Below are 24,420 nucleotides of genomic sequence, written 5' to 3'. Positions count from 1 at the left end.
ACGATAAATCTTAAGAGGTTTGTTGACCCTGCAAGTGACCGCTAATTGTAAATGTAGATGAATAAATGAAAGGAATGAGAAAGACTTTAAATGATGATGATGATGATGATGAAGGAATAAAAAGAAAGCAAAAAAAGTGAAAATCTTAAAGGATGTTCTGATGTAAACAAGGAAGACATTATTTTATGGTTTTGTGAATGCAACAGATTAATATGCATTATGATGATGAATGAAGAGGACCATTTTAAATTTTGTTTTTCTTTGATTTTAATTGTTTTGGTAATAATAAATAATTGTGAATTTGTTAATGAGAAAGGCACTAGAAAAGCGGTCAATCTAGACTTGCACAGCAAGAATAGACCACCTTTTTCAATGACCCGGCCATGGTTTTGGTAAAAAAAATGTATGTATAAAATTAGATTTTGTTTTCACATAGTCAATGACAATAATCATTACATATGAAGGGTTCATTTTTTGTGTTATCAGTTCATGATTTCACGTTCATTGTTTGATAGGTTAAAAAAGGATAGAGAAGGGTTAGTGAGAGGAAGATTAGAAAAGATAGAAAAAGGGTTTTCGTTGGATTAAAATCACTCAACGTGATCATACTGGTTACCTTAAAAACAATCTGTTTCTTTCTTTCAATCTTTCAATTGTAATTGAATTAATATTGACTCATTCAATAGGAGAAACTAATAATCATCAACAAATAACGATGAGAGTCGTGAGGATGGAGATAAAACAGAAAGAGGAAAGGAAAGGAAATATGGTGAGTTAAAGGTGAGGAAAACAGGAAGGGAGGATGAAGTTAAAGATGGTGATGATAATGATGAATGCAGGTTTTGATGAATGAGAGTCAATATTGGCGGCAAGAGAAAGAAGGAAAGAAAGGAAAAAGGTAAAGGTAGATCAGATGACCGGGATGAGCGATGTACGTGTATTAAGATTCAGTGGTTGAGGTTCAGTTTCATTTACAAGGCAAGAGTATTTCAATAGAAGAGGAAAAAGAAAGAAAACAATTTCCTGATTGATTCCTCCAATATTGAATATACTATTATATTGATAATATATATAATATTGGGATGAGTTAATAGCAGTAATAATAATTTACATTGGTAGATAATTGTTGTTGGATGTGGTTGGATCGTAAAAAGATGGAAGGAGAAAAAAAAATGTAAGTGAACTTGAAAGATTGCAAGTAAAGTGAATGTGACGATGTGAACGGAAACGAGAACCTCAAAGCCACGTAAACAATACACGCCCGAACGAATACAGCAATTAGGTGGGAGAATAAGAAGAGAAGTGGAAAGGTTAGGAGAGAAGGGAAAAGTGAAGAGAAAAACGGAGTTAATCTCGACCGTAGGCACGATTAGAGTATGGCCCAGAGTAGATTGAGCTTGCACTGGTTGATGCATCCTTTCGACGGCGTCTTCGTTGAAGTATACAGGCGACTAAAAGGATAACTGCTAACATTAGAAGTAAACTGGCAATGGCGACACCAACTGCAAATTTTCTCATTGATATACAAAATTCTTGTTCGGTGGCAACTCGACGTGGTGAGATGATATCCACTGTTTTATAGATCAATCCAGGTTCGGAACATAAGAGGAAAAAAAGAGAGAAAGAAAAGAGTCGGTTAGTCTTATTTTTTTTATCTATGCATTGTTCAGGTAAAAGTAGTGATAATGATGATAAATCAAAACGAAAGGGAAGAAGAAAAGAATCAAAGAAGTGAAGCAAAAAAAGAGTCATGAGAAAAGAAATGAATGAAAGGAAAAGCTTAAAAGTAATCAGACAAGGTTTCAGAATCAAGTGAATGCTTCTTCACTGGATGATAAAAACTTAACTTTGATCCATTCATTATTTTCATCCTTTTTTTTTCATCTCTCTCTAGCTACTGTTGATTGTGACAAAATATTATTAGTTTTATTTGATGGGAAAAAATGTATTGAAAGTAAAGGTGAGAGAGATTGGATAAGATTTGACCCTTTATCATAAAAGTATTCAAAAATTTCCATTTTTGAAAGCAAAAGCTAAACAAATGTTCATTGAAGAAAAATGTTTTTTTTTCTTAAATTTTTTCTCTCACATTTTCAGTCAGAATAAATTATCAATAAACTGGACAAGTAACTCTAATATTTTGATGGGTTCATTGTCTGGGTAAATTAAATTAACGGTAAGCATGAGAAAGTAGAAAGTGATGAGAAATCATTGAATAAGCAAATTTAGGCAAATAATTTGACTATCCTTAAAAATACACAACTTCACGTTAATCGTAATAATACAACTTTACGTTTCTTTTAAATTCAATTGAGACTTGGTTAGATTCATGCGACTATTCAAGTGTCATTCACATTGGTCTAATCTTTTTTTATACGCTTTCTGTTTAAAGATATGTAATTTTTTTTCCTGAGATTTAACATCAATTATGTTTGTCCGGTTAACCAAACCCATTCAATTTGGACTAACCTTTTCCTATTATTGTATTATACCATCTTATTTGATGTTTCAACAGTATATTACTAAAAAGATTTACATGGTTTTCTGTGGGAATGGAATGTTTAAACCTGATCATTTTTAAATTGTAATGAAATAAAATAAAATTCAATAAAGACTGTTTATCAATAGGTAACCCTTATTGTAAAGGTTTCACGTTGTCGTGACAACTACCTGTGGAATGAAAGAGCTAGGTAAAAGTACATCCTTTTAATAGTAGATGGATTTGGTCACTTTAAACAGCCCATTCAGCTCAAATTGAGTCTAGGTCTGTCTCTGTTTTTTGTCTACTATTAATGGTGCTTTTGGCTTCTTTTAATAATTGTATTTCAAATGGATTATCCTAGTAGCTGGATTTTTAAAAGCTATTGTCATAAAATATGAGAAGGAATCTATTGGAGTCAAAAAGTGAAACCAACTGCAGGACTTTCATTGATGATCAATAAAACAGCCAAGACCATTTTATAGTAATCAAAGGTTGTCCATTGTCCACCTAAATAACAGTCTCATTTTTTCTTTTCCAAGTTTTTTTGGCCTTTTCTTCTCAAGATCTTTTTCTTTGTTGCTTTCTTCTTCTTCTTCTTTTTCTTCTTCATCTCCTTTCTTTTTTGCTTGTTTTCTTATCCTGTATGTTTTGGGTTGTATGTTTGTCTGAATGAGTGTCCAACAAAAAACAACCAGAGAGGAGCAGCAAATTTAAACTCTTAAAATAAGGTAAACTTGAAGACGCTTTTTTACCTTCTTCTTCTTCCTCGGCTTCATTTACATATAAACCAGAGTACACCTCTACACTTAAATCTCTTATGTCATCTTGGCGAACCAGAGCAATATTAGCATCACCCTCAACATCAGTATCACGTCGCCTTCTTCGTCTGTAGTTAAGGCCATTTCGGTCACAATCTGGAGGCTAGAGAGTGAAAGGAAAACAAAAAGAAAAGTTGTATTAAAGTTATTATCATTCATCATAATTATAACCATCATTATGATTATTATCATCATTATTGTCATTCCTCAAACTATTCAACTAAATTCAAAAGTAATTTGATAATTGGGGGATTCAAAGATAGTATAATGGCCAACTTACAATATCATCACATCCGCCCGACTCTTTAAGACACAGCCGTACATTACATTGATAATAGACAGATGCAGTGTAAGGAAATTTGTGAGCTTGAAATGAGACTACAGCACGAGTTAAATTATTGGTATATTCAAATGGACCCATGATTTCATCATCAACTGGACATCTACAAAATTAGAAAGAGAAAAGGTGAGTAAATAAAATAGAAATACAGAAACAATTTAATGTCAAGATTGGATCAATCCAAAACAGTATGTGTGCTACAAGAATAGAAGGTGTAGTGAAAAAAAACAGTCAATTGCATGGCTTAACGATCAACAGTGGATGAGAACTGTGTAAACCCAGGTCAAGAATCGTTAATCTTTAAGAAAGGTAGGTGGGAGGAAAGATCGGGTGGATCACAGAGCCTATTTCACCAAAACCCAGATCAACAAAAATAGATTGATAAAATGAAAGCGAGAAAAAAAACAGTTGGCCCATGAACATGATGCCCTTGAGGGTTTTCGCTCAAGCGTTTCATTGACACAATGAGAGACGAAGAGCAAGGAAGATAGTGAGAAAGAAAGTGAAGAGGGAAAGAGAGGAAAACGTAAAAAACATTACATTGGAAGAGGAAAAAGGTTGAAGCTAAACATGTCCAGAGTTACAAATGGTAAGAAAAAGGACGATCTCGAGGTTTTGTTGGTATTTATATGAGCACACATGTTATTGGTATATAATATAAATGTTAATTAGTTAATTAACTTACCCTTCATCGTTAAGTAATGGCTGTTCTCCCCAATTGAGGCCGTCCCGAACCAAACAATTAGTTACTTTCATGCCATAAACGGCTACATATGATAGGAGAATAAGCAGAAAAGAGATTTATACAATGTTGACAATATTCATTGTAATATTTTTTTCTAATCAAAGTAAATCACAATTAGCCTAGCTATTAGTCTAGATAAATTAGACTAGATATATGGATAAATAAGCAACAATTAGTTAATAATTAACCAGAAAAAACTATGGTCTATGGTAAAAATTGGAGGCAAAATTAAGTGAAAAAAGCGGTTGAATAATGTTGTTCAATATTTTAAGGGTGCGTCTCCATAGTTCATTCTTGCTTCGCAATATTTGTCATTAATTTTTTAGAGGCTATAATCCAAGTTAATTTAGTAATTGCTATTACTCACGTTGATTGTCAATGGCAATAGTTAACGTTAAACGATCACCAATTTTAACATTTTCCGCAACAATTTCATTAGAAGTATCGGCCATAAAGATTTTCATTGAACAGCTTGGCATTGGAGCTGTAGCCATGACTGGAGTAGTTCCCAAAGTACTGTAAGAATGAAGTGAAAATAAATATATTAAACAACAATTTAACCAACAAATTGTTAATCTGATTAACTTTTCAGCTAAATTTTCAACTCTTCTTAATGTTTCTTGATCATGAATTAAACATGTATGAATCAAGTTAAATCCATTGCTACAAATAATCCACTTTTACTTTTTGAACAAGGCTCAAAGCAATACAGAACAACAATTTTAATGATAATCTTTTGATTCAATTTCTTTTGTTAGGCCAATACTGAATATCATATACCATACAATTATTGCTAGTTTATCCTTTTCAGTATTTAAAGTCATTACGAGTTATCATCAGTTTACAATCAGTTATATAATTCAAGATTCAAGGTTCACAGTTGATTTCAAGTTTGGGTAAGTCATTGCCATACAACTCACCTTATTATGCATTATCATTTGACTTTCTCGTTCAGTAAACTGTACTTCTTATCATCATGTAACTCAACCTTTCTGTTTTTTAAATAACAATCATAATGATAACTTTTTTGTCTCTCTTCATTGTTCATTCCTTTTATAACACTTAGACAAAAAACACCAAAAATTCAAGGCTGCTCAAGTTTATCCTCAGTTTATGGATTGGAAGGATTCAAGTGGAAGGGATAAACACAAATCCCCACGCTTTATTATTGAGCTGTATTCCAACCTACACTTTTCAACCTACCAGCGATATTGAAAAAATAGCGCAAAAACAAGATCGACTCTCCATTTCCTTGGGCAGTCAATGAGTAAACAGTTTTACGGGATGGATCAAGTGTTTTGTAAAGCTTTAACCATTCAAATTAAGTGTGTGTGTGATGTTAATGATTGAGTGGCATACAGAGTACAAATCATGATATTAATGCTGTTAATCAGTTAATAACAAGCATTTTGTCCCAAAAAGGCTGAAAGGTTAACCATAAAAATTAGTCAATCAACCTTCAGTCCAATTCATCAACTTCAACAAGTTGTCTTCATTTTCAATTTGTCATCAATTCATCGTGACGATAAATTATCAACAAAAGACAAAATGATTTAAATTCCAGTTCAAATCACTTGAAATCAGAGTTTGAATTTGATTGAAAGGCTGCACAAAATGTACAAAATCAAGTCACTTTTGATTTACTTTCACTTCGAGAGAATCATCAAGTTAGACATTTTCAGCTCAAACTCAATGAGCAAGCTTTACTAAATTTTCATAATCATCGGCTTGTTGCTGATGACCTTTAATTTAATTAAATACAGATAGAGTGAAAGTTATCATAAGATTCATTAACTTGCATGTTGATAAATATTAAATATTATGGGAAACTATTATCATCATTATTAATATTATAATATAATTATTTTGTTTTCTCAGTTTTGACAGAGGGATGGATAATTAATGACCAAATAAGCGAGTATTTTGTTAATCAGGTTCACAACAACAGATCAACAATTAATCAAACTCATGGTAATACTATGATTCTGATCCAAGAAAAATGTGAAACTTTAATCAATTAACCTCAAGGCAGTGAATTTCATAAGCAAGATCAACTATTATAATTGCAATTAACATTTTACCTTTCTTTACGTTCATTTTTCACCATCTCGATGAAAGTATTAAATCTAAATTGACTGACAATCTATTCGCAGCTTTAATCAATCAGCATCCAATTAATCAAACGATGGTGACAATAACAAAATTTTGTCAACCTTTCATAATTAGCCCTCGTCTATGAATTTACAGGTCTTTTCAATTGAATGTGAGTCTACACCATTTCAAAACACAATCAATTAGGATTAAGGTTGGGTTGTATTGAAAATTGATGGAAAAGGAAAGGTTAAATGTGATAGTTGATCATTTAAGTTAATCATGTTTAACTTTCAATGCCATTTTCAAGTTTAACATTTCATTTTTCATTTACAACAATTTTTCTTATTATCATTATTATATTAGCATTTCACTGGCTTTCTTATACAATTTATTAATCACGTTTACTAATTATTTCAAGTTGCTTGAAACGTTTCTCTCCCTGATTTTGCTATTCATAACTTATTTCCCATTTATCATCTCAATTCACGTTCACCATTATCTGAATACACTTGGAAATCCATTTACAGATACTGTGAAATTATCACCATTATTTCGGAACGCTAATCACCATTGAAGATGAAAATCAAGGATAATCCAATGGATACACTTTGTTTCCCGATAGCGGCTTTCCATTGGTCATTAGAGAAGTCAGCATTCAATCATTATCAGTTATCCTTGTAAAATATCGTGATATTGATAATTAACTATGGAAATTCCGTTAATATTACTGTTGATTGTCAATTGTTGACCAACATATGCTTTTTTACATCAAACTTGGCAGCTTCCAGGTTGAATCCTTCAAGATTCCCAATCTTTTTTTCTTGTCCGCCATTGATTGTAAATGCATTAACTTTAAAATGTTTTATCCGACATGAAGAGGTAAAATGTTCCATTGTGTTGAATTCAATTTATCTGATTGTAACTAGAAATAATGTGTGAAGGAAATAATCGGATAACTATTGAACAGAAGCACAATATTGTGGATAAAGTTGATTTTTCCAGGAAGTGAACAGGTATTTTAAGTGAACAAGTAAAACCAAATGATTGTGATTTTAGATTGTAGACTTTTTAGTAAACAATAAATATATGTTTACATAATTGACAGCGGAAGCTTGTAACGGTCATTACTTCAATTAAAGATGATACAATAATTAACCTTTTCACCTTCCAACAGGGTAGATATAACAATTACTTTTTTTCATTCTCAGGAGAAAAAATGAATCGCTTGATTGAATGTTTCAAATCAATAGGAATCAATATTTAAGAATAGCTTTGGTGGCATAAAAATATCTGAATGATTGGTTGGATGAAATTTCAATGGCAAGAATCCCAGTAATTATCAAGGAAAAAAACTCCTGGCCCATTCGTGGATGAACTTTATCAATGGATCAAAGCAAAATATTAAGCTTTCGATGAAATGTTGACTAAATTATCGGGTTTTTGTGTTTTCCAATTTCTGACCATTGTCATGGTGAAGTATTATCAAGTTGAATCAACTACTTTTTTTAACATACGGTTTTTTTTTGTATTTTGATTTAGGTGGCTCTTGTGATACGATAAATAGATGCAGATTCAGGGTGGCCAGAACTGATTGTGATTTGTAAGCCAGCATTTCTTAAACCATTTCTCTTTCAACAATTTACCAACAGATTAAAAGAAGAGATAAATTCAAAGGATGTCAATCAAAAATTGCCTTAATAATTGTATGGTTTGTAGGATAATTTTTTGCCTTCCATGGAATTTGATTTGAAAGCTATTTATCAAGGTTGCAAATCAGGTAAAAGTATAATACTTTAAATATGTTTCAATGTCAGTTTACAATTTTCTACTTTTTATAACTTTCCATTGTAATTTGTATGCTTATTATTTACCAATTATTGCATATTTCTTGAACAAATTACACGAGATACTTTGAATTTCACCATTTACACAATAGAGTTTCTCGAGTTGAATCAAAATAGCGCTGATTTATATAAAAAAAAAGTTGATCTCCGTAATAATACATGAAATTCAGAAGTCACCATGAGATCCGGATTCGATCATTAAGAGAGTGTTAAAAGATGGCAACAAAATTGCTGGTACCTCATTAATCCAAGTGAGAAAGAACTCAAAGAACCGTGCAGTCAATGTAATTGTAAAGGTAGAGAGACATTTCTGGAAGAGAGACAGATTTGGCTAATTGAATTGAATAGTTGAGAGTCCTCTAAAGTTCACCAGTGTAAGTTCACCTCTTCATTTCAAAGTTGAACAGGAATTAATTTCAGTGATGGTTGTCTGTTTAAAAGTTAGATGAAATGGTTTGCCCAGCTTCTCCATGTTAACAGAATGATGTAATGTAAACTCTTCCTTTAATGGCTTCTCTCTTTCTCGCTCTTTCCATATAATACTCCTTTTGAAAGTGATGCTTACCATGATAGGCCAATAAGCAGGTTCCATTGACAAGGTAATTAACGTGATATACCTTTCACTTGGATTCGTTAGATTTACGTTGAAAAAACAATAAATCAAAGACACACTTATAAACAAGAATAATCAGACACACACACAGGTCTAACATGTTACAAAGAACCATCATTTTGGAGCCTCTCAACAGCATAATTTTGTGTTCCCCTTGTTAAATCAATCTCACAAAATGCTGTTGCTGGTGAACTGGTAAAGTGAATAACTTTAAGTAATCGTCTGAGTTCCCGCTTAGCCATTACTCCTTTTTATTTTCTTAATCTTTTTGCTTTTTTCTCTCCTCTTGCCCGGAGTTCCATGTCAGAATCAGTATTAACCCTTTAACTCCATTCATTTTCCAACAAGATGAGAATGATCATTTTCCTATGTAATTGAAATATTATGTGATTATCAGATTCTATAGATGCTGATGTGGAAAAGAGATCATGACTTTTGGCTCATGCTGGTTAAATATCACTATGTTTTCATATGAATGCGTGATTCATGGATAAACAGGTCTCGTGTTTTTCCAGTCAGTCTTCATAATCAATTGTCGTTGTTGAATAATAATTTTAGTTTGAAGCTTCTTATTTGTTGAATTACACTTTTTGTCTCTCCACGACTGTTTGTAAGCAATCCAACCAACCAAAAAAAAGAGTTTAATCGAGTATTTATCCAGTCGATGACCACTGACTGTCTTAATTGAGCTTCCACTTGTTATTGTAGCACCTCTTCCTTCCTTCAGATGGTTGAAAAAATCATGATGGCAATAAAGTTGATGATAGAAACAGACAAACCGTTTACTACGCAGTTTGACAACACATTGACCTTTCCAAGAAAGCAGCAAGATGAAAAGGTCATATCATTCAAGAGAGTTGTTAAATTTAACTGCTTCGGTTCATGTTAATATACTGAAAAAAGCATCGTTCAACGGCTTAAACAGTTAAATTTATTCACATAATAACAGTTAAATATTTGGGAAAATGAGAAAACGTTATCCTTGGTTGAGTAAAAAAACATTGTCAACTTTCGTGTCATCTTACAAAAGCTAAACCCTTTCTTCAAGCAACTTGCTTATCTTTAATCACATGACGAATCCATTTTTCACTCTCAACTCCATTAAATTTTTTGGCGCTCTTTTCAACAACATTAATAATTAAATGAAACATTTTTTTTATAACCAGAAATTTAAATTATATCAAATTTTTCAGTGTTAATAGTTTATTTCATTTCCTACGATGTCATTCGCCTACTTGTAATAATATCATTATTGATGGTTACGCTACTTTGATCGCTTTACAACTCTTTCGTTTTTCCCTCCTTAAGTCTTTTCAAATTTCTCTTTCCTCTACTTCTTTGTCAATCAACTCTCATATCAGATTTTTTTTCTTCTCATCTTAAATTCATTGAAATTTTCCGTTTTAAATATTTCAATTAGTTTTTGACCAGCTTTATCTAACATTCTGGATTTCACTTTCACAAGATTCACAGGTAAGTTGAGTTTAGATTGATTGTTTACTTGAACCGGATTTATGTCAACTTGTCAACCATTTTGATCCAGTCAATCTTTCCCTTACAGCCAATTTCATCGAGTTTTATAATGAAAGCTTTCAACCGTAAGCCGATTAAATAGTGAAAATTATGGATAAAGTTGATCGCTTTGGATAACCTGTGGTGACTAAAATTATGAATTATTGTAATGGTTTTTCATGATTGAATCTATAAACATCAGCTGGACACAAAGTGTGATATAAAAGAGCAAAAATAACAAAGAAAAGGATAATTTCCAACTGAAGTATTCTGGCCATTCAAGCCATTGGATAAACATTACAATCAACCCAGGGCAGTGTGTAAACCTGTCAAGAAATGTAAGTTGACTTTTGAATCAATTAAATTTTAAAATTGATAAAAAATATTTCTAATTATTTCAACCTTTCAACTTTGTATCTATTCAGGTTATGACATGAAATAAACCTCCTGCCGGAAGATATATTACCCTTGAGATGATTTTGGTACATAATCCAGGATGGGAGAGACAAAAAACTATGATGATGATAATAATCTTGTACAAGATGAAGTTGATCAGAATAGGCTGATGTGTTCAGTGAGGCAAAGCAATGAGTGCAAGGGAAAAAAAGATCCACTTTAAAAGATACATCAAGACTGTGAAAATAATGAAGCTACCAGGAATAAGGTTATCATCCATCAAGATTATTTCAAATTTGAGTAAGAAAATCAGGTAAACTATCAACAGGTAACACTGAGAGCATAAATATCTTTCTTGATTCCTCTGTAAATGATTAAATTTTTTTTCTTCTTTTCTTTTTCTTTTCCAGATTTCTTCTTGGTGAAAAAGCTCAAAAAGAGATAAATAAAGCCATCAACAGGAGCGAGAAAAAGGGTTATTCATTCCTTTATTACAAGTGGGCCTAACAATGTTAACAATTGCACCATTGACATACACACATCCTTTTTTGATGAATACACAAACACACTCATTTTTAAAATACAAACAAACCACAAATGCAAAGAGTTTCAAGTTTCAACTTTACTTAAAAGTGTTCATAGAGTTAACTGTTTTAATGTTACACACACTCACGAATCGCCCGAGGTGATACATGAAAACCCTTTGAGAACCACTCAATCTTTACTACAATATTTTCTACATTCAAATTCATTGGACTATTATCTTCATCAACAAGATCTTAATCGTTCATTCAAACAGTTTGACTGTTATATAAACTGTAATTCAACAAAATATGATGGATCCAAAGCGATTGCTAATAATTTGACTATCAAAAGTGATTTGATATGATCAAAGTGATATTACTAACGCTTTGTTATACATTATTTTAATGTAAACGATAGATTTTGATTGAATATCTCAGTATAATCAGTAAATTGCGTTTGAATAAAAACGAGGCGAAACGCTGATTATGATAATCGTGGTAAATGGCGCAGATTGGTGTAATTGATGAGGATGATCAAAGGATAACAATTAATTTGGAGGAGAGATGAATAAAGAAAAAAATAAATCCAATTTTTGGGGAAAAATTCAACAATTTTGATCGGTGATAAATTTCAATAGTTTAATAACCTTTTCCGATCAACAATAACTTAACTCAACCTCTTTCATAAATCAAATCACGTTGATATAAATCATGTTAATAGCAATGATAGTTGCGATAAAATTAACATGTTATTAAAAATGACGCTGATGAATATAAAGGTTATTAAACAAAAAATCAAGAAAAATTCAAATTAATAACAATAAATTACATTGTTTGCCTGAAAATTCCCAAATATGAATGTTTCCACGGTTGTTACATTAACGTTGAATCACTGATCAACATAATTATTAATTAAGGCTATTCACTTGTTTAGGTCACAAATTTGCCTTTATTCAGGCTTGAGTTCAGGAATGAAATGATAACATTTCAATAAATTTATGGTTTTAGATGAAAGTTGAAGATGAAAATTACGAAGAAATGCTGAAGATAACATTGAACTTTAAAGCAACCTTTACATTTCCACCTAAAAGTTAGATGATATAAAAATGATTTAATCTTGAATAATGTTGAATTGGAGGAAAATAAGTCAAGATTAAATAAAGTCTAACTACTTGGAAGGGAAAAGATTTAAGGTGAAACAAAATGATTAGATTAAGCTAATTACATGAAACTAAAACATTGAATAACATCTTTATGCATCCATTTAACATGACAAAACATGTTAATTTATTTCCACTTTTATCCATGAAATGAACATAATTAAATTTACACTTTGATTCAATACAATATGGCTTCTATTGACAATCTATGATGATGATCATTGAATACATTTCATGGTTATAAATGGTTTGCAGAGTTTTCTTTATCAATCATCTTAATTATCAAGTTGAACCCTTTAAAATTATTTACAATCAATTAATCATTGCTTGTCAGGTTAATCAAAATGTTTCACCTTTATCTTACAAATCAAATTTTCTGTGAACCACTTTTCAGGGTAAAAATATTTCTGGTTAAAAAAGCATTAACATTTGAGTGTAAACGTCATCACTGGCTCATAACTTGATCAATGATAACGATAATCAAGGAAAGCACGAGTAAACTGTTGATAGCAATTTACAAATCAACATCAAAATACATTTACAAATTGTCAACACGAAGAAACCATTTCAACAAACATTTCATTTGTCAATTTGGTGTGAAAAAGTGTTTCAATAAACTGCTCAAAATTTCATCTTTTCACCAGGAAGAACATTTAATTGTCCAACAAAAATGTGATTCAATTCTAGTCATTATCATGTGCATCTTGAATGTTATTTTTAACATGAAATTACATGTAATCATTAAACCTGGTTAAGGGATGGTTGAATAGTTGAAACGCTGAGTGAAACAATCAAAATGTAAAGTAAAAAAAGATTGATATCAATATTAAAATACAAATTGTTTTATTGTTTCCATAAAAAACTGGTCAAAATGAGAAACAGTTATGAAGATGAAACAATTTGATTGTTGAATAATGTTAACTCAACAAAATCAACTAGCATTGATCAACCAATTTTGGTAAACAATTAGAAAATGTTTATCGATTGAAACAATTGAAGCCTGGAAATGGCCAAAAAAGGTTAACCTGACAGGTTGTCAGTGAATTTGACAATTTAAGGATCCAACTTTAATCTCTGGTTTGGATCAAATTGTAGATTAAAAGTTTTAAATTGTAATTTCTTGTAAGTTAACTGCTTATCCTTGAATGGAGTTGGTGCAAAAAAAAGTTGTCCCAACTCAGGTGTAACCAAAGATGATGGAAAGGTAAGTTTTGATCATTTTGACAACATGCAATATCGAGACAAAATGGACTTGGGAAAATGAAGGGCAACAGTTGAATCAAGTCTATTTTCAAGAATACAAATGAAACCAACTGATTAATGATCAACCAATTCAGTTGCTATTTTGTAAGTGATTTATTGAGATAAGTTGAAGGGAAAGTAATGGACTAAAAATAAGACAAGTTTAATAGGCAATGTTTTTCAAATGACGATTGGTAATGATGAAGATAACTTTTAATATTACTTCTGAATTTATTAGCAATTTCACCATTTTCAAGATTAATCATGATACAAGGAAATAGTTGCGTGTTTGCCAGTTTTAACTTGAAAATGTTGACATTGACAAGATTTTTTGGCTTATTATTGTGTTTATATTTTTGCTGCTTTTCAAATTATCATTATTATTATGATAAATTGTCATTCTATTAGCTTTAAGCTGAAAATTTGAAGATAGTTTCAGGTAAAAGCAACAAGAACATGAAAAATGGTTACCAATGAAAAGGCAAGAGAAAAGGTGAAATTTTAAACATTGACAAAGTGTTAGTGTTTCAATCCAATTGAATCATTTTAATTATTTAATCTCATTTCTTTTATTTGGGCAATCATGAACATAATTTCATTGTATTGTATCACAATGAAGTCAGGTTGACAATAAATGTAAAGATTAGCTTAAAGTATCAACAGAAGCATAGAGTTGAAGGTAACAATGAAGCTTGTTTATTATGCCTACAATAACAATATAAGTGTAAGGATAATGTTTAAAATGATTTTAATGATAATAATAATTGTAATAGTCAACTGGGAAAGTGTCAATTTAATTATATAAACTAAACCAGAATAAATTGACAGGTAAAATGTACATAGAAACACCTTTGGATGTTTTTTGCCTCTTTTGGGTTCAAAGAAGCGTAAGATTTATTGTCTGTTTCAGAGGCTTCAAAATTACACCTTGATAGGTCAGAGCAACTATTTTAATGATGATAATGATGGTGATGATGATGAGGCTGACCTTGAACCTTTAACTATCCTACAGATGATAAAGGTAAAGGTAAAGATGAACAAAAAACAAGGGAAATCAAAGTGGCCTCAACTTGAAAGGTGAATCTTTATCAAAAAAAGATTTAAGGTAAAATTGAAAGGTAAAAGGGCAAAATGATTTGGTACAATACATTTGAGAAAAAAGAGGAAAAATAATAACAGGTAAACTCTTGATGATGATGGAGATGATAATGATTAAACAAAGTTTAATAAAGGCTTCAACATTTCCAGCATTTTTCATCTTGCAAGCCTGGTTAGACTTGAATAGCCAACCCAGCAAAGTGACTCTTGTCCCATCAAAATGAAGCTTAAAGGCTCTCTTTGTCAGTTTCACTTTCATTCATCTTCGTCTTCATTTTCATTTTACCATTTCAATAGATTCTTATTAATCTTATGAAATTTACATGCAATTGAAATGGAAGGAAAAATGTTATTTTCAAAAGTAATTTTGTTATCATTACTTCTAGACTTGTTATTACCTTTATTATTACCATTATTGATATTATTATTATCATTATTTCAATTTATCTTTCTTACCTTGTTAATCTCCATCATCATCATTTTCATACATCTTCTTGTACATCTCTAATTACATTTTTTTTGTAAAGGTAAGAAACTGTCTCGTCTTCATCAATCCATGATAATATTTATCACTATAACACTAAATTAACCTAAGGTCAAACTAAGGCCTCATCTCACCTCTAAACTTACAAGTTGCCAAAAAGTTATTACTTTTTACTTTCACTTTTTTTCCAAGTCTAATCAGTATTTTTATGTAAATTTGTTGCACTCAAACTGTAATGATAATATGAATTTTGCTTTCTTTAGTCTACTTTGAAAGTGTAATTTTATTTGAATCACGTAAAAATAGTTACCTGAGACTGACGCTCAAGGAAACACCAGGATAATGGTTAATTATAATCATGAAAATCAAATAAAAAAAAGTAAATCCTTTCTTCTTGGGAACAACAATCATCTTTTGTAAACGTTAATGATATCAAGTCAATAGTTTAAAACTTGGGTGTTCAAATGAAGTAAACATTAAAAAGTATATTTTGTCCATTTTTCTGGACATTCGCATCTTCAAGAATTAAAAATTAAAGCAGATCTTTGGAATCGTCCAATTGCTTCAGATATTGATCAAGTAGTACTTTGAGATTTGATTTTACACTTGAAAGTCTCTGAAAATTGCAGCCAATGACCAAAAAATTTGATTAAAATCACGAAAAAATGTGACCTTTTGATCAACAACAATTGGGAAGGTTTCAACAAAAAAAGACCATTATTTTAATATGAAAAAAGAGCAACGAGAGCCACCTCAGAACCATATAATTTACAATACAAACCTCCATGTAGGCCTTAAGGTACAATGAAAAAAAGAGGTTGAATTAGGTGTTGTTAATGTAATAACTTCTGAAGATTGTTAAAGATATATTGTCTGAGATTCTCATCATTATCATGATAAAAGTTTTTATCTGTTTCTTTTTTTCCTCTTTTCTTTTATTTGCCAACTTGGAGGAAGGTATAAAACATTTCAACTAATTCATTGATATTTAATGTTAATAAGGGTAGATGAAACAAGGCTGATCAAATTATCATGAAACATGGGTAATAATCAGCTATTATTCAATGATAATTGACATTCCAAGTTAACCTGTAGTTACACCATAGAGATTGCATGAGAGAAGGAAAAAGATTGAAATTTGACAAAATTGGATAATCATTAAAATTTCATGAAAAAGGTTCAACTTGAGTGAAATTATTACCAAATGTTAAGTGCAATTTCAGGTAACAAAGAGTTGAATTGGTCAATAAAAAAAGCAATAGATTGGGTTAAACAAAAAGCTCGGAGTAAAACAAAAAAAAGGAAAAAATAAAATCACAAGAAATTTCATTTTTCACAAAATGCCCTTTTCATGAGGTTCAGGTGTTTAATAGGTTTTAAAATTTGAAAATCATTAAATGATTCACTTTTCAACATTAATTTCAGTCAATAACTTTTCCATGTAAGTCACAGTCCAACAAAAATGTCCAATAAATAGATGAAACAATCTTGGGAAAAGCAACATTTCTGGTTAAAATCTTTCACTATTAGGTTTTTGGTAAAAAATTGGGTTTCAAAGGTTTCTGATCTGGTAATTGAATCAGTCTTAAAAATGAAAAGTCCAGCTTTGATCTAATCCTTGCTCGATCACCAGCAAATTTACTTCCAAGACTGAACAACAATCTAAATGAACAATTAATCAATATTTGAAATTGATAGGTGGTTCCACATTTGAGCTTTGGCAAGTTGAAAGTCAAGTATGAAAAAAAATCATCTTCTTGTGATGCATTAAATTGACTTACCTGGAGATGTTTGCATAGAAAGGAAAGGAAAAAAAAGGAAAAACTAACATTTTTCTTCTTCTCTTTGCCTTTCATCATTTTCATGTTGTTGACTTTTTTGGCTGATAAATAAACATCATGATAACATCCTCTTTTCAATGTTCATTTCTAGATATTTTGACAGTTTCACACCAAGATACCTTTAGACCGTAACATTGGTATAGCTTTGAAAGATGTTATTATCATCATCATCATTATTATTGGTATTATTAATATTAGTTATAAAGCTTTACACGGTTGTCTTGATGAACCAGAAATTGGGTTTACCTGGTCTATTCTGGTTGCTAGTCTTTTTTGTGTCTAATAACAATCAAACCTGACTTTCTTAAGATTTGGTAAGAAGAAGAAGAGGAAAAAAACTCAAATTGAATAATAGATCAAAACTAATATTAGATTAGCTGGCAATCAAAAAATTTCAATCCACAGGAATCTGTAATCATTTGATTGTTTACCATGTAATGGCAATTGAAAGTTTTACCAAAATCAGAATTCACTTTGTTGGTTCAACTTTCACTTGCTGGTTTAACTGTACGATTAGGTGTGTCCAATGGATTTAAATTGTTCATCTTGATCATTGAAAATTCAATTTCAATAAACATCAACAATCAATCAACATCTCAGTGTGAATCGATGTTTAACCAAACAATCATCTCTCCATTCATAAGCTGGTTAAACTAAACTAATCAAAGGTTTAATTTTTCATTGCCAGTGCTCAAGTCGCAAAGTTGATCAATAAATCGACTCTAATTAACCTTGATTTAACTTGGTGTTAGCCTTCAATTATCAATGAGATTACAATTGATTGTCATCAGTTAATTTTTCATATAAAATGGTTTAAAACAATTGTCTTAACGTTGAAAACAATTTAACAATTGAATGTTTAATGTTTTCCTTTGCAACTGTTGACTCTAAATTGTGATTAAAAAGTGAAACAAAACCAATTCAATTGTAATGAAATCTTTCATTTTAATCACTTTTCTAATACAAACATTGTGCTAATTATCATTTAATAATTACTCATTGATCCTTGATTGTGTGTTCATCATAAAGGCATACAATTAACAGATAATAACTAACATTAAAGATCAACCTTTTTTCCAGAAACTTTTGTTTCTTCAAATGCCACTAAAAGATGAAGAAGGAAATTTGCAAAACAGTTTTAATTGTTATTAAACTCGTTATGCTAATCAACAATTCCGTAATAACTGGTTCGTAATAATTGTTAATCAAAAGGAATCAAGTGAACACCCAAAAAGAAACTAATTGTTGACCAAATTGCATTCAAATTTGATGATCTTTGTTGAAGGAATACATTTACACTTGAAATTTTGACACAACTTAAAAGCAAAATTGATTGTAAAAGTGTATCAAGTGAATCAAGATTAGTAAATATTTTTAGCTTCAATTGAAAGTGGAATCGCGTGTTTTATGACGATAAAAACAAACCATTTTCATGACAGTGAAACCATTACTCAGATAATCATTGCGTGATTTTTGATTTCAATCAAAGTAAATATGAAGATGCTTTGAGTATTCAATGAAAAAGTGGTTTAGATGAGCAATTTAACTACAATTTAACAATGAAAAGTTGAACTTACCTAACATTGAAGGAGTTTGCGATTGTTTTTTCCTTCGTTTGATAGCGACAACGAATGTGATAACCTTTACCTTGATTGGTGACCAGTTTACGGTGAGGTTGAACTACAACTGTATTGAAATATTCAACTCCATCATCCTGTAAAGAAATAAATTAATCAGAGAAATGAAAATATTCATGTTTTTTCTTACAGACTTTAGTATTAGGAAAAGAAGGTAAATGTGTTTAGTGTTCATTAAAAACCACGAACATCGTGATTCAGTTGATGGACCGTTTTGTTGGTGTTGATTGTTATTGCCGTTGTTATTCCTGTTGACAACCTTTCTCAATGTCAATCATCAACCTTGCAATCAATATTAATGTTAGATTCACATAATCATAATTATGTATTGAGCGAGACATAAAAAGTAATATTTTCTTTCTTCTCTTCCTCCAAGAAGACAATTGTGATTCTCAGATTTGCAAAGCTTCCGGTTGATACAATTATGATGATGATGATGATGATGTTGATGAAGATTCTGTTAACTTTCTTTCCTCATCTTGCGAAGAGTAAAAAAGTGCGGAAGTAATTGCCGCTCATCAAGCTGAAACTTTCATCAAAACCGGTTAACAGAATCATCTTTTTGATTTGACTCTTTTTTTTACACAACTTCTTGGCCATCATCATGAGAGATTAATTCAACTTAGATTACATTACAATCTGTTTTTACCGTTACCAGAATAACACAGAAAAAAAATGAAACGATAAACTCATGGCACTGAGTAACCATTTTTTCATCAACTCATTAAGACAGACCAATCCATTATGTTGACCAGTACACACTAATACAGAGATGAACTTGAAAAAAAATCACAAAAAATAGTCATTACATTTGACCGACACTAAAATTAGAAATAGATTAGAAGTGACCAATGATTCAGTGGAAAGGCAATTTTCCAAACTGACCTTTCATTGAAACAAGATAGAGATATAAGATAGAGACATTGAAGTGTCAATTGTTAGAAATGGCATTCAATTAAATTTTTGGGTTTTCTGGATAATTGAGCTAAAGCAAACTCTATGATAAACATGTTCATTCACACCATGCAGATGAAGTTGAACATTGACTACATATTGTTACCTTTAGTCAACCCGCTGCTTATTCACAGTCAATGAGCTCTGTTGAAACATTTACCCAAAAATGTCAATGAGTAAACCCGTTAGCATCACAGGTTGTGTTACCAGAAGATTGGGTAAATTGAGTCTAAAATATGATGAATTATCATGAAGATGTTTGGCTGAAGCAATTAAACAATTAGCTATCTGTGATACTGATTGTGTCTTTCGGTTTCAGTGAGACGTGATTTAAGAGTAACAAACTGAAGATTCATCTTGGTTTGCACAACTTGGCTTCACTTGGACGATTGTGATTCCCCTTTTCAGGTTCACTGAGATAAAATCGGGCAAAATCTTTGTCACAAAAAAAGGAAAGTCTCAGTTTGATTGTCATTTGCTAGTAATTGCTTTCAAATATTATTCAACTACTAATTTCTGTTTCAAAGACTGTCTCAAAATTTAATCAAAACAAATTAAATAGTTTCAATCTGGTCAGGTAATTATGATGAAAATCTGGTTAAATTATGTGCACTTCAATCAACTCTCAATACCAACCATCTATTCAAATTTAGATTCAAGAATAAAAATTAATACAAAAAGCTTTACCTTCCCCAATCAATATAATAACTTAATTTTTATGTTACATTTAAAGTTAAAATTGTTACTAGAATCAATTTTTCAAGTTCAACCTTTCCTGTTGCTAGTAAATGAAGATTAATTCTGGTTTCAATTCATGATAATTGACTTTATTTAAACAGTATGAGTTGATGTTAATTTTGATCTGTTCACGATTTTAACCTGAACCTGATGTTGGTCAGCCTTGCTTTTTGTTTAACAGTATTTATAATAACCTCAATTGACTCACCTTTGTTTGGGTATCAAATAACAAACCTAACCTTGTAACCCTATCAATTGGCCTTTCCTCTTCCCACTGTTTAACCATCAAAATCACCAATACAATCAATTGAATCAATTAAATGAGTTGAAACAATTGAAACAATTAAAAAGGCAAAACATGAACAACTTGAAAGTGTCTCTAACATAAAACAGTAAACAAAACAACCGGTAAAACCTAATAATCAGATTAAACTGTTAATAAACTGAAACATGAAACATGACCTTTTATTGAAATTCAAGTTGATTGTATTTCATGTGAAACAGTTTAATAAAAAGTCAAATTTTTAGACAAAAAATGATGAATCAATGAAAATGATATGAAAACCTTATAAAGTGGCAAACTTGTTAATCAACAAAAGAGCCTTTTTCTTGTTCAACTTTTCTCTTCCTTCATGATAAAACATTCTTGAAACTCTAACCAAAATATCAATACTTCCGTCTAGCCCTTCATCTTGAATCATCCATTTCATCATGAAATTTGACCTTCTAACCAAACGTTATACATTAATATAAGTTATTATTTCATGTGGATCAAAATATTTTTTTGTTTTCATTTGGAAACAAACAAAACCTGAAAAAATGTAATATTTTTGTGGTTCAATTCTGCTTCCGACTGCGCTTCATTGCGGCCTTCAGGTCACTTGATTGTATTACTTTGATCAGTGCAAATCATCGCAATCTAAACCTTCCGTGATGCATTTAATAGCCTTGATTTGAGAGAAGAGAAAAAAATCAATTCTTTTCTTGTTTTTTCTCTCTTTTTATTCAACAATCTCAACAATTGACATTCAAACTGACATTGTAATTGACAGTAAAATTGCTAGTAAATTGTTTAACAAATTACTTTTAAATTTTCAGGGAAAAATTCTGTTCTCCTGCAATTCATTTGTTTCTATGTGAGTTTAACTGTTTTCAGGTTTGCCGTTTAGTTTTTGATTGTTGCTTGGGAATTTCATTCAATCATTTTTAATGCTTCTAATGTCTATAATTAACTGGATATTGTCACTGGGAATTGTTGGTCTAATTGTTATTAAGAGCTATTAGGAGGTTTTAAGGTTGCTTTTAATTAATACTTGGACTAATATGCATTAACTGAATCATCTTTTTTTTGTATGAATCTTCATTTTCTGGTTTATGTTTTCATCTGGTAAAGGCAAAGGTAAAGATTGGTTGTAATTAAATTGCTGTTTAAATGGTAAGGTGGGAAATGGCTACTCGATTTGCTATAAGGTTGAAGATTGAAGTTGAACTCAGATTATTGTTATTATGGTGATGATGGTTAAATTGTTTGGTGTGAAAATTGAATCTGTGAATGTGACAAAAAGTAATGAGAAAAAAAACTTGAAAGCTTCATGTCAATGTAAATTGCCGTAATATTGTTTTCAACTGAATGCGGAAATCAAGTGGCTGAATAAATGACCTTAAATATAGCACAATGTAAATATGATGAAGGTCATTTAAGATATTTAATTTAATATACAACACAGATAAATAAGATAACGGACATTGTAGGTAAGACAGGTAAGATGTAAGATGATAAGGGAAAGAAAAATGAATGAATAATGAGATGTTGCCTTCATCATTATCATCTGTTGCTGGTGTTCAGCTTGGAGATTCATTGTTGGTAAAAGGTAATCTCACAGCTGAGTAAACTCATTTTCATGGTGTAAAAGAGAGAGAGACAGGGAAAGAGAAAAGGATGAGTTAAGAATAAGTTGAGAATACAATGAAGACAAGAGAGAGAGAGAAGAGAAAGATGATTGGAAAGGAAAAGAAAGAGAGAGTAAGAGATGAAAAGTGGTCTAAACTTAGGTCATTCTGGTAGCTCATTTGATAAACCAGAATTGGACATGAGATTAGAAGGTAAGAAGGGAAAAGGAAGATGTCAGAAGATGAAGAAAGAGAAAGAAAGAGATGAGGATAGGAAGAGATGAGAGGGTCCATGAGAGGGCCGGAAATGCGGAAGAAGTTGAAGGAAGATGGAAAAGGCTGAAAAGATGAAAGGAATGATCACAATAGATGATCAGGAGAGACATGAATTGAGACATTGAAAGAGATTGTAATCAAAATTTAAGGTGATATTGATATTGGAAATTACGATATCGATGTTTGTCAAGGGCTTGTCAACCTTATTTTCAATGAATATGGTTATGGTCAAACTTATGAAGCTGTTTGTACGAAATTGTCACATATTTCTGATTTAAGAATAATTTTAAATGATTTCTGCATCAATTTTTTAGTCCTAAGCGATACGAACTCAAAGACTGGGTTCGATACTTCAATGACTGGTTAGAAACCAACGGAAAATTAAAATATGTTTGCGATTTGAAATACAGTCCACTGATGCGAGTTACAATCCATTTCCAAAGCTTAAGAACTGTTTGTTAATTTTTTAACTTGAAAGTTAAAGACTGGCTTTTTTAAAACAGGAATAACAATGGTAAGTCCAACCAACATTGGCTATCAAACACCTGGTTTGGTAAAATTTTGTGACATTTACCTTGTTGAACATTTACAATTTTTTTCTGGTTAAACTGTGATATTAATTGACTATTAGTTGGCTTGTACGCGCCAATTTATCGGCTAATTTTGTCTGTTAGTTTGGTTGTAAAGTTAACCGGTAAAGTCTGTAATTTTATGTTTTACTGAAAATGAAGTGATACTTACCACATCGGTTGACATTGTATTACATGATCGTAAGGGTAAAACGTATGTAACATTGTCTTGACTGTTGAACTCAACCATACACGATGAGTTTGTTGAAAGTCCTTTTGGGTAAATCATTCCGTTAAATGTTGAAGCCGTGTTAATTGTAACCTGTATATTATTACTGTTACACTCAATGTGAACATCTGATCCTGGTCCAGTCTCCATAGAGACAGTGGACATCACATGGGAACACAATAATAACAGTAGAGTTGAACAAAAGAAATTTAATAAACTAACATAATTATAATTCAATTGGTGATTATAATGGTGATGATCCATTTTGGTTAATTTTCTGGTCATTTTCCGATGTCAAGGCAAACCAAACCCAAAAGTAAGTTTTACCTCTAGAACCTCTCTTCCTTGTCTTCTTCCTCTCTCTCTCTCCCTCTCTCTCTCACACACACAGCCACTCTCTCTCTCACTCTGTCTCTTCAACGATTTTAAGGCCAAAATATTGATCGATAATTTTGGCCAGACTGGAGAGATCGATGATGGTGATGGTGAAGAGAGTGGGCTTTGCTAGATGTTGAATGTTGGTTAACTTGGTTTGGTTGGTGACTTTTCTTGGTCTTGTTGATTTGGTTGACAATCACAATTAACTTTACAATATAAAGGTAACATAAAACAATGTTGAAAAGTGTATAAAAATGAAAAGGTAAAGTTTATATGAGCTGTTACAGAGCAGAGAAACAAATGATACTCTATTAGGAAAATAAATTTACTGCTCACTCAATAGTCTTACCTGAAAAAAAACTCCTCAAAACCTGTTCTGTATTTGGACTCACTCAACGTTACTCCAAACACTTGCACATCAGAGCAGGAATCTTGGCTTTTTTTTTCCGTATAAGTTGAGGGTGAGATGATGAAGGATAAAGCTTCACATAAGGATGATATTATCATTATTATTATTATTTTTATTGCTATTATGATCAACATCTAGACAAGGTAC

The 24,420-nt window shown here is 31.1% G+C and overlaps 1 protein-coding gene and 1 long non-coding RNA gene across 3 annotated transcripts; one reads left to right on the top strand and one right to left on the bottom strand.

The window, feature by feature from the left end:
- Positions 1 to 249: 249 nt before the first annotated feature.
- LOC107359125 (cuticlin-1) lies at positions 250 to 24,157 on the bottom strand. Of its 2 annotated transcripts, none has more exons than XM_015925576.3 (7): positions 23,430 to 24,157; positions 18,771 to 18,907; positions 4,753 to 4,901; positions 4,326 to 4,407; positions 3,581 to 3,743; positions 3,235 to 3,403; positions 250 to 1,571 (listed from the first exon to the last, which is right to left on the bottom strand). In XM_015925576.3, the coding sequence occupies exons 1-7, from the start codon at positions 23,769 to 23,771 to the stop codon at positions 1,348 to 1,350; spliced, it is 1,266 nt and encodes a 421-aa protein (XP_015781062.2). In that variant the 5' UTR covers positions 23,772 to 24,157; the 3' UTR covers positions 250 to 1,347. The 2 variants fall into 2 exon arrangements, with proteins under 2 accessions (XP_015781062.2, XP_089123233.1); XM_089267107.1 differs by lacking the exon at positions 250 to 1,571 and adding an exon at positions 2,906 to 3,147 and having other exon boundaries at positions 23,430 to 23,921.
- On the top strand, positions 10,150 to 12,221 carry LOC107359126 (uncharacterized). The gene is made up of 4 exons (XR_001568016.3): positions 10,150 to 10,409; positions 10,498 to 10,786; positions 10,874 to 11,157; positions 11,255 to 12,221. It is a non-coding gene; the product is annotated as an uncharacterized LOC107359126 (long non-coding RNA).
- Positions 24,158 to 24,420: the final 263 nt, after the last annotated feature.

Source organism: Tetranychus urticae, chromosome 1 (assembly GCF_039701765.1).
Source record: "Tetranychus urticae isolate SD_2017Ah chromosome 1, NJAU_TeUrti_SD_1.0, whole genome shotgun sequence".
NCBI classification, from domain to species: domain Eukaryota; kingdom Metazoa; phylum Arthropoda; class Arachnida; order Trombidiformes; family Tetranychidae; genus Tetranychus; species Tetranychus urticae.
Note: the sequence above shows the minus strand (reverse complement) of the source record. Positions and strands in the feature narration are given on the sequence as shown.